Source organism: Hyperolius riggenbachi, chromosome 1 (assembly GCF_040937935.1).
Source record: "Hyperolius riggenbachi isolate aHypRig1 chromosome 1, aHypRig1.pri, whole genome shotgun sequence".
NCBI lineage: Eukaryota > Metazoa > Chordata > Amphibia > Anura > Hyperoliidae > Hyperolius > Hyperolius riggenbachi.
The window spans coordinates 278,018,646-278,032,754 of NC_090646.1; the positions used below are offsets into that span (position 1 = coordinate 278,018,646).

The following is a 14,109-nucleotide window of genomic DNA, read 5'->3' on the forward strand; positions in this document are numbered from 1 at the left end:
TCCCCCATCCAACATCTCTGGATCATCCACCTGATCCTACAGACTATTTTGATTCACCTCATTTAGGTACTGTGTACACATTTTGGTGTTCTCAAATTTTATATTTGTCAGTAAAGCTCCCAAGACATAACAACAAAAGTTGTTTAGGTCACACCTGCAATGACTAACTATATAAGATTTCAAAACGAAGTTTCTTCTTCAGGCATGTTACAGAACTGGATCAGAAGCATACAAAGTAATGTCATATACATAAGTTTATATATGAATTTTTAGACACACACACACACACACACACACACACACACACACACACACACACACACACACACACACACACACACACACACACACACACACACACTTTTCTAGATACTTGGTTACGTGTAAGCTTGTGACTGGCCCAGTCCAGCATGTACTCAGAATGGTGCCTCCCCCATTCTAGTGGGTTCTTCAAAGCTATCTGCTAATCTATTCCAAATATTTAATAAATGGTATTTGGATACCTTTACAAAAGCAGGGCAAAAGCAGAAAATTGCCTTGCGCAACTAATGAGATTAAACATTTAACAGATGAAGCCTGCTTGGTTTCTCTGGGCAGCCACTTTTTCTCCAGTTCTCTTTATCTTTGCTTCAGTCTTTATAAGCCTGTCTGAATGCATGACATGTCTTACCTGTACCTCTGACTATTTGTTTTGGTGTTGCAGACCTAATAGCAGAAATAAAGACAAACGTATTTTCTGCAGCTGTCCTGACACACAGCAATACTGTACACACAGAAGCACTTATAGCTGTACCATCTGTCACCTACATAATCTAGATCTTTGTATTCAGGGAAATTATACCCCAATATGGCAAGATAATGCGGAAAGCAATTGTGCAAGCTATTATGTATTCAATGGATACATTTCTAAACTCTAGTCAGTCCAACAGACTCATTTATTCTCTTATTAGTATGTATTGAGTGGTTTTAATGCACATGTTGGACTATGGACAATGGGTTAACATTTAGGGGGTGGAGCCCTTTCTTGAGCACATATATTGGTGTTTGTAGGTTCATTCGCTGTTTAACACCTGAGGAAGAATGTAATATTCGTAACATGTAGTGTACTTGTTCATCCAATACAGCAAAATCATTGCAGCCAGTGGTGTGCTGTCTCTTATTACTAATAGGATGTTCATCTGTAGCCGTTGGGCAATCCGGCTGAGACAAGGCACCGGCAAGCATACTTGTCTCATAAGACTAGATACACTTGTTCCCCGTGCAACAGTTGATGCGATTGGTCATTTATTCTCTTACCTGTGGATAGTACTGATTGTCAGGTGTAGGTTTTACATGGCCCGGCATGCGGTGTGGTACCATAGTTGGTCCTCCGTGAGATGGCATGGATCCAGCAGGGGTTCTGCCATCATTGCCTTGAGCTCGTGACAGTCTGTCCCGCAGCTGCACAATATTTGGCTGGAACAGGAAGGAAAATTGCACAATGTACCATTTAATTAACATCTACTTGCAACCTCATGCCAGCAAACTGTAGTAAATTTACATTCTACTTAATCACTGTGAAGCTACATGAACACAGCAGACTTTCACTGCCCAAAATTATCATTGGTGATAATTTCAGGTAATAGGCTACTACTATGTGTACAGGTGTACATCCATCGCTTCCTCTTCAGCAATCTGCCAGGCTGGAAAATCATTGGCTGATTATCTTCCTCGATGCCCTTTGCATGATACCTCCTGCTCACCCTAAATAATCTTTCAGGTTGGTTCAGGTGACAGAACGCGGGTATATGGGTATAAATTTATTATGACTAATGAAATGGATGTTTAAGCTGTGGGTCCGCCTCTCAGTCTAAGAATCCTAGTGCCATAAAAAAAGGCCATCCAGAAGTGCCTCACTTGACCCATCTCTTCTTCCATGTGAATGCGCGCCTGGCCACTGGTTTTACCCAAGTGATGCCCCACCCAGTCTCTGAACTGGTTACAAAACATTCATCAGAACTGCCCACTTCCTTGAAGCTTGCATGTATATTCATGTGGGCAGTACAGACAACACAACTGGAAAGGGAAGGACTGCAGAGGGCTAGCCTTTGCTCCAGGAACTGGAGTGGAGGGTAGCAGCAGTAAAGATTAGTCATAAGCTCTGCACAGCTCTGCCATTTGGATTCCGAATTCTGAATAAAACTTGCAGGCAAGGCGGGGGGGGGGGGGGGGGGGGGCGTTAACTTACCCTTATCACCGCCACTGTGCTCCACATCACGTTCCATCTTTTCAATGCTTCCTCCTTCAAACCCTCTCTCCTCATTGTTCAGCTTAAATGCCCCCTCCACACCAAGAAGCCTGAATACTGGAGAGCAGCTCACACTTCACAGCTCTCACGCAAACTACCTCTTTGTACTCTGTATAATGTAACATATGGTACGCAGAACTAAATTCTTTTATATTCAGAATGTTTACAGCTATCCATTGGTTGCTTTCATTTATGCCTTAATAACTGCAAGCATTAAAAGTTCTCCTTACCTGGTTGGTGTTATTGGGTAAAAATGCCATAGCTGCAGAAAGACTGCCTTGAGCGGCCAGTAAATTGGCATACTGACTCATTTTTTCAGCCAAGAAGGCTCCCACATCTTGTGTGTCTGCAGCTTCCATGATCTGCACAGCTTTGCGCAAGATAACAACCTTTTCTATGAGATCCTAATGAAACAAAAAAAGCCTGGAATCAAGATTCAGAGAGGACACAAACCTACTGGAATTTAAAGCCCAACTCCAGGCACATTTCTAAATGTATCACCTGATAGCTTGGTTAGCAGAGTGCCCAGATATTACCCTGCCATGCCAAATAAAGGCTCTGTAGCTGTAACTGGAGGCATTGTTTCACACTTCTTGTCCCCCCCATGAAGCTTTGTGGATTCAACCTGAAAATTGGGCGTCTTGGGGACAGGAAATGAGGAATAGCAATAAAAACTATTCAGGGTTTCTTGTGAATACAGAGTTTATGCAGACTCAAAACTGCATTTTGCAAAAAGAAAAAGAAAAAAAGTTGGAGGAGTTGGTTATGCAGCTGTTAATGAATGCACTGGTAATGTGCAAATTCAGTTTAAAAAGTGTGATTGCAATGTGTAAGTACAGTAAAAGTGCGCTATGCAGGAGAAATGTCCTCAAAGTGCTGTTTGCAGTAGCAATAAATCAATGATAGCAGCAGATTGGGTTCCACTTCTTATACAGTGGGGTGTGAAAGTTTGGGCAACCTTGTTAATGGGCATGATTTTCCTGTATAAATCATTGGTTGTTACGACAAAAAATGTCAGTTAACCACTTGCCGACCGCACGCTTATACCGTGCGTCGGCAAAGTGGCAGCTGCAGGACCAGCGACGCAGTATTGCGTCGCCAGCTGCAGGCTGATTAATCAGGAAGCAGCCGCTCGTGCGAGCGGCTGCTTCCTGTCAATTCACGGCGGGGGGCTCCGTGAATAGCCTGCGGGCCGCCGATGGCGGCTCGCAGGCTAAATGTAAACACAAGTGGAAATAATCCGCTTTGTTTACATTGTACGGCGCTGCTGTGCAGCAGCGCCGTAAGGCAGATCGGCGATCCCCGGCCAATCAGCGGCCGGGGATCGCCGCCATGTGACAGGAGACAGCCTGTCACTGGCTGCACAGGACGGATAGCGTCCTGTGCAGCCCGGATCTCCAGGGGGGGCCAGGTAGGAGAGGGAAGAGGAGGATTTCGCCGCGGAGGGGGGCTTTGAGGTGCCCCCCCCCCCCACAACACCCGGCAGGCAGGAGCGATCAGACCCCCCCAGCACATCATCCCCCTAGTGGGGAAAAAAGGGGGGCGATCTGGTCGCTCTGCCTGCACGCTGATCTGTGCTGGGGGCTGCAGAGCCCACCCAGCACAGATCAGCTAAAACAGCGCTGGTCCTTAAGGGGGGGTAAAGGGTGGGTCCTCAAGTGGTTAATTATATCATATAGGAGACACACACAGTGGTATTTGAGAAGTGAAATTACATTTATTGGATTTACAGAAAGAGTGCAATAATTGTTTAAATAAAATTAGACAGTTGCATAAATGTGGGCACTGTTGTCATTTTATTGATTCCAAAACCTTTAGAACTAATTATTGGAACTTAAATTGGCTTGGTAAGCTCAGTGACCCCTGACCTACATACACAGGTGAATCCAATTATGAGAAAGAGTATTTAAAGCAAATCCGAGATGAAAAACTAACTATAACAAGTAACTTGTCTATATATCTTATCTAAAGTTTAGATAGTTTACACACCATATCTAGCTGCAAACAGCTTCAAAAGTTTATGATTATTTATTCCTGTGATACGAGGGCAGCCACGTTGTGTTTGTCACATTGTCACAAGCTGAGGGCTGGAGATGCTATCAGCTTGCATGTGTGTAAATTCAGTTCAGTTAGGAACATATTGAGGAAATGGAAGACCACAGGCTCAGTTCAAGTTAAGGCTTGAAGTGGCAGACCAAGAAACATCTCGAATAAACAGTAGTGACGAATGGTGAGAACAGTCAGAGTCAACCCACAGACCAGCACCAAAGACCTACAACATCATCTTGCTGCAGATGGAGTCACTGTGCATCGTTCAAACATTCGGTGCAATTTACACAAGGAGATGCTGTTTGTGAGAGTGATGCAAAGGAAGCCTTTTCTCTGCCCACAGCACAAACAGAGCTGCTTGAGGTATGCTAAAGCACATTTAGACAGCCTAGCTTCATTTTGGAATAAAGTGCTGTGGACTGATGAAACCAAAATTGAGTTATTTGGTCATAACAAGGGGTGTTATGCATGGAGGAAAAAGAACACAGCATTCCAAGAAAAACAACTGCTACCTACAGTAAAATATGGTGGTGGTTTCATCATGCTGTGGGGCTGTGTGGCCGGTGCAGGGACTGGGAATCTTGTCAAAGTTGAGGGATGCATGGATTCCACTCAGTATCAGCAGATTCTGGAGACCAATGTCCAGGAATCAGTGACAAACCTGAAGCTGCGCCGGGGCTGGATCTTTCAACAAGACAACGACCGTAAACACTGCTCAAAATCCATTAAGGCATTCATGCAGAGGAACAAGTACAACGTTCTGGAATGCCATCTCAGTCCCCAGACCTGAATATAATTGAAAATCTGTGATGTTAGTTAAAGAGAGCTGTCCATGCTCAGAAACCATCAAACCTGAATGAACTACAGATGTTTTGTAAAGAGGAATGGTCCAAAATCCCTTCAACCAGAATCCAGACTCTCATTGGAACCTACAGGAAGCGTTTAGAGGCTGTAATTTCTGCAAAAGGAGGATCTACTAAATATTGATTTCATTTCTCAAGAGAGCTGCGCTCGGATGGATTAGTGAGTGAGAAGCTTCGACTTAAGCGATTACACAGGGGGGAGAGATAGAGACAAGAGGCTCCTTTGCGTGGTGGTGGGAGGGAGGGGGATTTTCAGTAAACTGTCTGCTTTGCATTACAGGAAAGGGGAGAGAAAGAGGTGCCTCCCCCATTCCTGGCTATAAGTGGGGAAAATTTTGGACTATCTCGAGTATAAGGCGACCCCCCCACTTTTATACTTCAACATTTCTCGACTTATAGCCGAGTATATACAGTAAACTGTTCCCTCTTTATTCAAGCAATGAGACAGTCGTATTTTTAAATATCAGTAAAATATAATGCAATTGATAAACAATAAAACAACAATTAGAGCAAGTGCCTAAAATCAAAAAACTGTGCGAGAACATCTCACATAAGGGGATGGTGATGTACAATAAAATGCAGAAAAAAACACTACTGATTCAGTAATAAATACAGTTTTATACCCTTTCCACTGAGACGTCTTAAAACTTTAACTTTTAATACATATTTTTCAAATCCCGTAAAATTAAACTGTTCCCATAATGTAAGTGGGAGAGTGGAAAGAAATTCACAGAGCCCCATGAGTGAGACTATATAAATCCTCACACTGTGAGGGGTTACCTGCGGTGTGAGGATTTATACAACCTCACTCACAGGGCATTCTTTCCCCTCTCCCAGTAATTGGTCATTGGCACATATATATCTGGACTTACTACTCAGAAAAATAAAGGAGGCAAAAACAAGCATGCATGCATTTCATTATGAATGGTTGATCAGTTGAGAAACAATATGATATTTTAACTTATCTGACACAAAGAAAACTACAGTTATAAAAAAATGTTCAAAGGGATTATAAACGTCAAGATGGCCCTTGTATTTCATAAGCACCATAATCTACTCACCTGCAAAGAAAGAGGGCTTGCATCTTCTTGAGCCCTGGTCCAGCAAGCCACTAATTTCTCTACATTTCCAGCACAAATATAACATAGACAAGCTTGTGCTTGGACGGAAACATCACCTTCTTTCTCAAGCCGAGAGCCCAAAAGATCTACAATTAAAACCAAGGGCCAAAACTGTCAGCTACTTCCAAAGTAAAGATTAACATGCATTTTTAGCATTAAATGACAAGCGAGGTGACATGTGACATGATGATATAGATGTGTATGTACAGTGCCAAGCAAACAAATGGCTATGCTGTGTTCCTTTTTTTCTTTCTCTGCCTGAAAGAGTTAAACATCAGGTATGCAAGTGACAGTCTCTGTCAGGGTCGGGACTGGGTCAGACTATAGCATAACCCTCAATGATCAGTAATTACAGCAATAAAACACTTTCCTGTCGGTAAATTGCTTCTAAGAGCAGGAAGACGATAAAAAGGGTTAATAGTACATAGATTTAAAGTGATCTAAGCAGCTCCTGGCTTCAAATAGCTGAAAGAGCTGCCATGTTTCAGGAGTTCAAAACCCCTGCTGCTTTTACACAGTCTTATCCTAAAGCAACACCAATCAGGATTGGGAATTCAGACATAAACAGCTCCAACCTTGTGCGCAGCCTTGGCGTACTAATCGATGGGGAATTGAGTTTCAGAAACCAAATTTCATCTGTAGTTAAATCTTCCTTCTTTCATCTGAAGAACATTGCAAAGATTAAACATCTGATTCCCCCAGAGGATCTTCAAACCCTAGTCCACGCCTTCATCACATCACGGCTGGACTACTGCAATGCCCTTTATGCTGGCCTCCCCAAAAAAGACCTGCGTCGCCTGCAATTAGTGCAGAATGCTGCTGCCAGATTGCTAACAAACCAGCCTCGCCACTGTCACATTACACCGATCCTTCGCTCACTGCACTGGCTACCAGTAGAATGGAGAATACTCTTCAAGATTGGACTGCTGACATTCAAATCCCTGCACAATCTGGGCCCTGGATACATGAAGGACTTGCTGAAGCTGCACCACACTTCTCACAACCTCAGATCAGCAAGTTCTATAAACTTGGTCACTCCCAGAGTGCACCTCAAAAAATCTGGAGACAGAGCCTTCTGTCATGCTGCCCCTACTCTTTGGAACTCCCTACCACACCCAGTAAAGACAGCACCATCCCTGGAGCTATTCAAATCCAGACTGAAAAGCCACCTGTTTAGCCTGGCATTTCCAGATTTATAAAATTCTTCCCCTGTACCACGATGGTCGGAGCCATGCTTATGCGCTTTGAGTCCCACGGGAGAAAAGCGCTTTACAAATGTTATTTGTTGTTGTTGTTGTTGTTGTTGTTGTTATCAAGGCTAGGTGTGAAATTCTTCAAGTGCGTCTTATGTTTTCTGTTTGAAGTACAATGGGGAAGGCTTAGGGTTTGTTTGTGGTCAATTAAGTCTAATGAGGCGATTTCTTATCTGGCTTCCATAATCTGTGCTCTCCGGACCGCAGGTCCGACGCAAGAAGTGTGTATTTTAACCCTTAAATGTAAAAAGATGAGGTAAAATGAAAGTGGTGGCAGCCCCAGGACCGCCTAACGCCAATTGGCATCAAGTCCTGGGGCTGCAGTTTGCAGGAGATTGCGCGCGCATCTCCTGCTTGGGGGGGGGGAGCTTCGCTCCGCCCCGCCTTCAGGGGAGACTGTTAGACGCCGTCTTTCTAGCTCTGGGGAGCCTGACAGAGTTCTCTGCCTGCAAGAAATCGACTCTTATGCTGGGCATACACAGCTCGATTTTGCTGGTCGTTTCTCCCGCTCGATCCTTTCCCCGCTCGATTCCACAGCCGATTCTCGAGCCGTGTATTCCCAGCATAACCCATGACACATGATCAGCAGAATCAATTTCTTGTGAGTGAGAGCCAATATCTGCAAAAGGGGGGGGGGGGGGGGGAAGAGATGGGGGAAATCACTAGTGTGCTGTGTTGTGCGTCCCTGCAGCTTGGCCTTAAAGCTGAAGTGGCCAATTAAACAAAAAATAGCCTGGTCTTTAGGGGGGTTTAGCACTGTGGTCCCGAAGTGGTTAATGTTTACCTGAACTGACATGTGACATTACAAGATAAACATGGGAAACTTAGAACCTGCCAGTGCATTTTTTTTCTTTTTAAAATGGTTAATAGAGTAGTGTCTTCTGTATATAAAAGAAGCAATCCAACAGAAAGTCAAATGCAACCATGGCTCTCCTGCAGAATAACAGAAACAAATTTGTTATATGTAGGTGAGCAAACACTGTTGATAACAAAAGGGAGCTAAAAAAAAAAAAAAAAAGTTGAATTGCTCATATATTTTTTTATGTCAGCTGATTAACCACTTCCCGACCGCCCACTACACAGGGGCGGCGGGGAAGTGGAGCCCTGCAGGACGGCCTCACCCACAGAGGCGGCGGTCCATTTAAGGGCATGGGCGGAGCGATCGCGTCATCCGTGACGCGATCCTCCGCCGGCGCCTGTCACCGCTCGCTCGCCGCAACATCCCGCCGGCTATACGGAAGCGCCGGCGGGATGTTAACCCCGCGATCGCCGCATACAAAGTGTATAATACACTTTGTAATGTTTACAAAGTGTATTATACAGGCTGCCTCCTGCCCTGGTGGTCCCAGTGTCCGAGGGACCACCAGGGCAGGCTGCAGCCACCCTAGTCTGCACCCAAGCACACTGATTTCTCCCTCCCCTGCCCCAGATCGCCCACAGCACCCATCAGACCCCCCCCTGCCCACCTCCCAGACCCCTGTTTGCACCCAATCACCCCCCTAATCACCCATCAATCACTCCCTGTCACTATCTGTCAACGCTATTTTTTTTTTATCCCCCCCCCTGCTCCCTGCCCCCTCCTGATCACCCCCCACCCCTCAGATTCTCCCCAGACCCCCCCCCCCCAGACCACCCCCCCCTGTTTACTGTATGCATCTATCCCCCTGATCACCTGTCAATCACCTGTCAATCACCTGTCAATCACCCGTCAATCACCCGTCAATCACCCCCTGTCACTGCCACCCATCAATCAGCCCCTAACCTGCCCCTTGCGGGCAATCTGATCACCCCCCCACACCAATAGATCGCCCACAGATCCGACATCAGATCACCTCCCAAATCCATTGTTTACATCTATTCTCTCCTCTAAACACCCACTAATTACCCATCAATCACCCATCAATCACCCCCTATCACCACCTGTCACTGTTACCTATCAGATCAGACCCTAATCTGCCCCTTGCGGGCACCCAATCACCTGCCTACACGCTCAGATTGCCCTCAGACCCCCCCTTATCAATTCGCCAGTGCATTAATTACATCTGTTCTTCCCTGTAATAACCCACTGATCACCTGTCAATCACCTGCCAATCACCTATCACCCATCAATCACCCCCTGTCACTGCCACCCATCAATCAGCCCCTAACCTGCCCCTTGCGGGCAATCTGATCACCCACCCACACCATTAGATCGGCCGCAAACCCGCCGTCAGATTACCTCCCAAATGTATCGTTTACATCTGTTATCTTCTCTAAACACCCACTAATTACCCATCAATCACCCATCAATCACCCCCTATCACCACCTGTCACTTTTACCTATCAGATCAGACCCTAATCTGCCCCTTGCGGGCACCCAATCACCCGCCCACACGCTCAGATTGCCCTCTGACCCCCCCCCCCTTATCAATTCGCCAGTGCATTAATTACATCTGTCCTTCCCTGTAATAACCCACTGATCACCTGTCAATCACCTGCCAATCACCTATCACCCATCAATCACCCCCTGTCACTGCCACCCAACAATCAGCCCCTAACCTGCCCCTTGCGGGCAAACTGATCACCCACCCACACCAATAGATCGCCCGCAGATCCGACATCAGATCACCACCCAAGCGCAGTGTTTCCATCTATTCTCTCCTCTAAACACCCACTAATTACCCATCAATCACCCCCTATCACCACCTGTCACTGTTACCCATCAGATCAGACCCTAATCTGCCCCTTGCGGGCACCCAATCGCCCGCCTACAATCTCAGATTGCCCTCAGACCCCCCCTTATCAATTCGCCAGTGCAATATTTACATCTGTTCTCCCCTGTAATAACCCACTGATTACCTGTCAATCACCTATCAATCACCAATCAATCACCCCCTGTCACTGACACCCATCAATCACCCGCTGTCACTGACACCCATCAATCAGCCCCTAACCTGCCCCTTGTGGGCAAACTGATCACCCACCCACACCAATAGATCGCCCGCAGATCCGACAACAGATCACCACCCAAGCGCAGTGTTTCCATCTATTCTCTACCCTAAACACCCACTAATTACCCATCAATCACCCCCTGTCACTGCTACCTATCAGATTAGACCCCTATCTGCCCCTAGGGCACTCAATCACCCGCCCACACCCTCAGAATGCCCTCAGACCCCAGCCCTGATCACCTCGCCAGTGCATTGCTTGCATCTATTCTCCCCTCTAATCACACCTTGAGACACCCATCAATCACCTCCTGTCACCCCCTAGCACGCCTACCCATCAGATCAGGCCCCAATTTGCCCCGTGTGGGCTCCTGATCACTCGGCCAAACCCTCAGACCCCCTTCCGATCACCTCCCCAGTGCATTGATTGCATCTATTTTCCCCTCTAACCACCCCCTGAGACACCCATCAATCACCTCCTGTCACCCCCCTAGCACTCCTATCCATCAGATCAGGCCCAATACAACCTGTCATCTAAAAGGCCACCCTGCTTATGACCGGTTCCACAAAATTCACCCCCTCATAGACCACCTGTCATCAAAATTTGCAGATGCTTATACCCCTGAACAGTCATTTTGAGACATTTGGTTTCCAGACTACTCACGGTTTTGGGCCTGTAAAATGCCAGGGCGGTATAGGAACCCCACAAGTGACCCCATTTTAGAAAAAAAAGACACCCCAAGGTATTATGTTAGGTGTATGACGAGTTCATAGAAGATTTTATTTTTTGTCAAAAGTTAGCGGGAAATAATTTTTATTGGTTTTTTTTCACAAAGTGTCATTTTTCACTAACTTGTGACAAAAAATAAAATCTTCTATGAACTTGCCATACACCTAACGGAATACCTTGGGGTGTCTTCTTTCTAAAATGGGGTCACTTGTGGGGTTCCTATACTGCCCTGGCATTTTAGGGGCCCTAAACCGCGAGGAGTAGTCTAGAAAACAAATGCTTTAAAATGACCTGTGAATAGGACGTTGGGCCCCTTAGCGCACCTAGGCTGCAAAAAAGTGTCACACATGTGGTACCGCCGTACTCAGGAAAAGTAGTATAATGTGTTTTGGGGTGTATTTTTACACATACCCATGCTGGGTGGGAGAAATTTCTATGTAAATGGACAATTGTGTGTAAAAAAAATCAAACAATTGTCATTTACAGAGATATTTCTCCCACTTAGCATGGGCATGTGTAAAAATACACCACAAAACACATTATACTACTTCTCCTGAGTACAGCGGTACCACATGTGTGGCACTTTTTTACACCCTAAGTACGCTAAGGGGCCCAAAGTCCAATGAGTACCTTTAGGATTTCACAGGTCATTTTGCGACATTTGGTTTCAAGACTACTCCTCACGGTTTAGGGCCCCTAAAATGCCAGGGCAGTATAGGAACCCCACAAATGACCCCATTCTAGAAAGAAGACACCCAAAGGTATTCCGTACGGAGTATGGTGAGTTCATAGAAGATTTTATTTTTTGTCACAAGTTAGCGGAAAATGACACTTTGTGAAAAAAAACTATTAAAATCAATTTCCGCTAACTTGTGACAAAAAAATAAAAACTTCTATGAACTCACCATACTCCTAACGGAATACCTTGGGGTGTCTTCTTTCTAAAATGGGGTCATTAGTGGGGTTCCTATACTGCCCTGGCATTTTAGGGGCCCTAAACCGTGAGGAGTAGTCTTGAAACAAAAATGACCTGTGAAATCCTAAAGGTACTCATTGGACTTTATGCCCCTTAGTGCAGTTAGGGTGCAAAAAAGTGCCACACATGTGGTATCGCCGTACTCGGGAGAAGTAGTACAATGTGTTTTGAGGTGTATTTTTACACATACCCATGCTGGGTGGGAGAAATATCTCTGTAAATGACAATCTTTTGATTTTTTTACACACAATTGTCCATTTACAGAGGTATTTCTCCCACCCAGCATGGGTATGTGTAAAAATACACCTCAAAACACATTGTACTGCTTCTCCCGAGTATGGCGATACCACATGTGTGGCACTTTTTTGCACCCTAACTGCGCTAAAGGGCCCAAAGTCCAATGAGTACCTTTAGGATTTCACAGGTCATTTTGAGAAATTTCGTTTCAAGACTACTCCTCACGGTTTAGGGCCCCTAAAATGCCAGGGCAGTATAGGAACCCCACAAATGACCCCATTTTAGAAAGAAGACACCCCAAGGTATTCCGTTAGGAGTATGGTGAGTTCATAGAAGTTTTTATTTTTTGTCAAAAGTTAGCGGAAATTGATTTTAATTGTGTTTTTTCACAAAGTGTCATTTTCCGCTAACTTGTGACAAAAAATAAAATCTTCTATGAACTCGCCATACTACTAACGGAATACCTTGGGGTGTCTTCTTTCTAAAATGGGGTCATTTGTGGGGTTCCTATACTGCCCTGGCATTTTAGGGGCCCTAAACCGTGAGGAGTAGTCTTGAAACGAAATTTCTCAAAATGACCTGTGAAATCTTAAAGGTACTCATTGGACTTTGGGCCCTTTAGCGCAGTTAGGGTGCAAAAAAGTGCCACACATGTGGTATCGCCGTACTCAGGAGAAGTAGTATAATGTGTTTTGTGGTGTATTTTTACACATACCCATGCTGAGTGGGAGAAATATCTCTGTAAATGGACAATTGTGTGTAAAAAAAATTAACAAATTGTCATTTACAGAGATATTTCTCCCACCCAGCATGGGTATGTGTAAAAATACACCCCAAAACACATTATACTACTTCTCCTGAGTATGGCAATACCACATGTGTGGCACTTTTTTGCAGCCTAACTGCGCTAAGGGGTCCAAAGTCCAATGAGCACCTTTAGGCTTTACAGGGGTGCTTACAATTTAGCACCCCCCAAAATGTCAGGACAGTAAACACACCCCACAAATGATCCCATTTTGGAAAGTAGACCCTTCAAGGTATTCAGAGAGGGGCATGGTGAGTCCGTGGCAGATTTCATTTTTTTTTGTCGCAAGTTAGAAGAAATGGAAACTTTTTTTTTTTTTTTTTTATTTCTCACAAAGTGTCATTTTCCGCTTACTTGTGACAAAAAATAATATCTTCTATGAACTCACTATGCCTCTCAGTGAATACTTTGGGATGTCTTCTTTCCAAAATGGGGTCATTTGGGGGGTATTTATACTATCCTGGAATTCTAGCCCCTCATGAAACATGACAGGGGGTCAGAAAAGTCAGAGATGCTTGAAAATGGGAAAATTCACTTTTTGCACCATAGTTTGTAAACGCTATAACTTTTACCCAAACCAATAAATATACACTGAATGGGTTTTTTTTTATCAAAAACATGTTTGTCCACATTTTTCGCGCTGCATGTATACAGAAATTTTACTTTATTTGAAAAATGTCAGCACAGAAAGTTAAAAAAATCATTTTTTTGCCAAAATTCATGTCTTTTTTGATGAATATAATAAAAAGTAAAAATCGCAGGAGCAATCAAATAGCCCCAAAAGAAAGCTGTATTAGTGACAAGAAAAGGAGCCAAAATTCATTTAGGTGGTAGGTTGTATGAGCGAGCAATAAACCGTGA

At 44.7% G+C, this 14,109-nt stretch overlaps 1 protein-coding gene across 10 annotated transcripts in view; it reads right to left on the minus strand.

Annotated features, from left to right (window-relative positions):
* Positions 1-14,109, minus strand: part of SEC31A (SEC31 homolog A, COPII coat complex component) — a 114,631-nt gene that overhangs the window by 27,290 nt on the left and 73,232 nt on the right. For all 10 annotated transcript variants that reach the window (XM_068233623.1, XM_068233626.1, XM_068233628.1 and 7 more), the window contains 3 exons: positions 6,261-6,406; positions 2,518-2,691; positions 1,297-1,455 (listed from right to left, as the gene is read on the minus strand). In XM_068233623.1, coding sequence (XP_068089724.1) covers positions 1,297-1,455; positions 2,518-2,691; positions 6,261-6,406 — 479 coding nt within the window. The remainder of the gene's footprint in view (positions 1-1,296; positions 1,456-2,517; positions 2,692-6,260; positions 6,407-14,109) is intronic.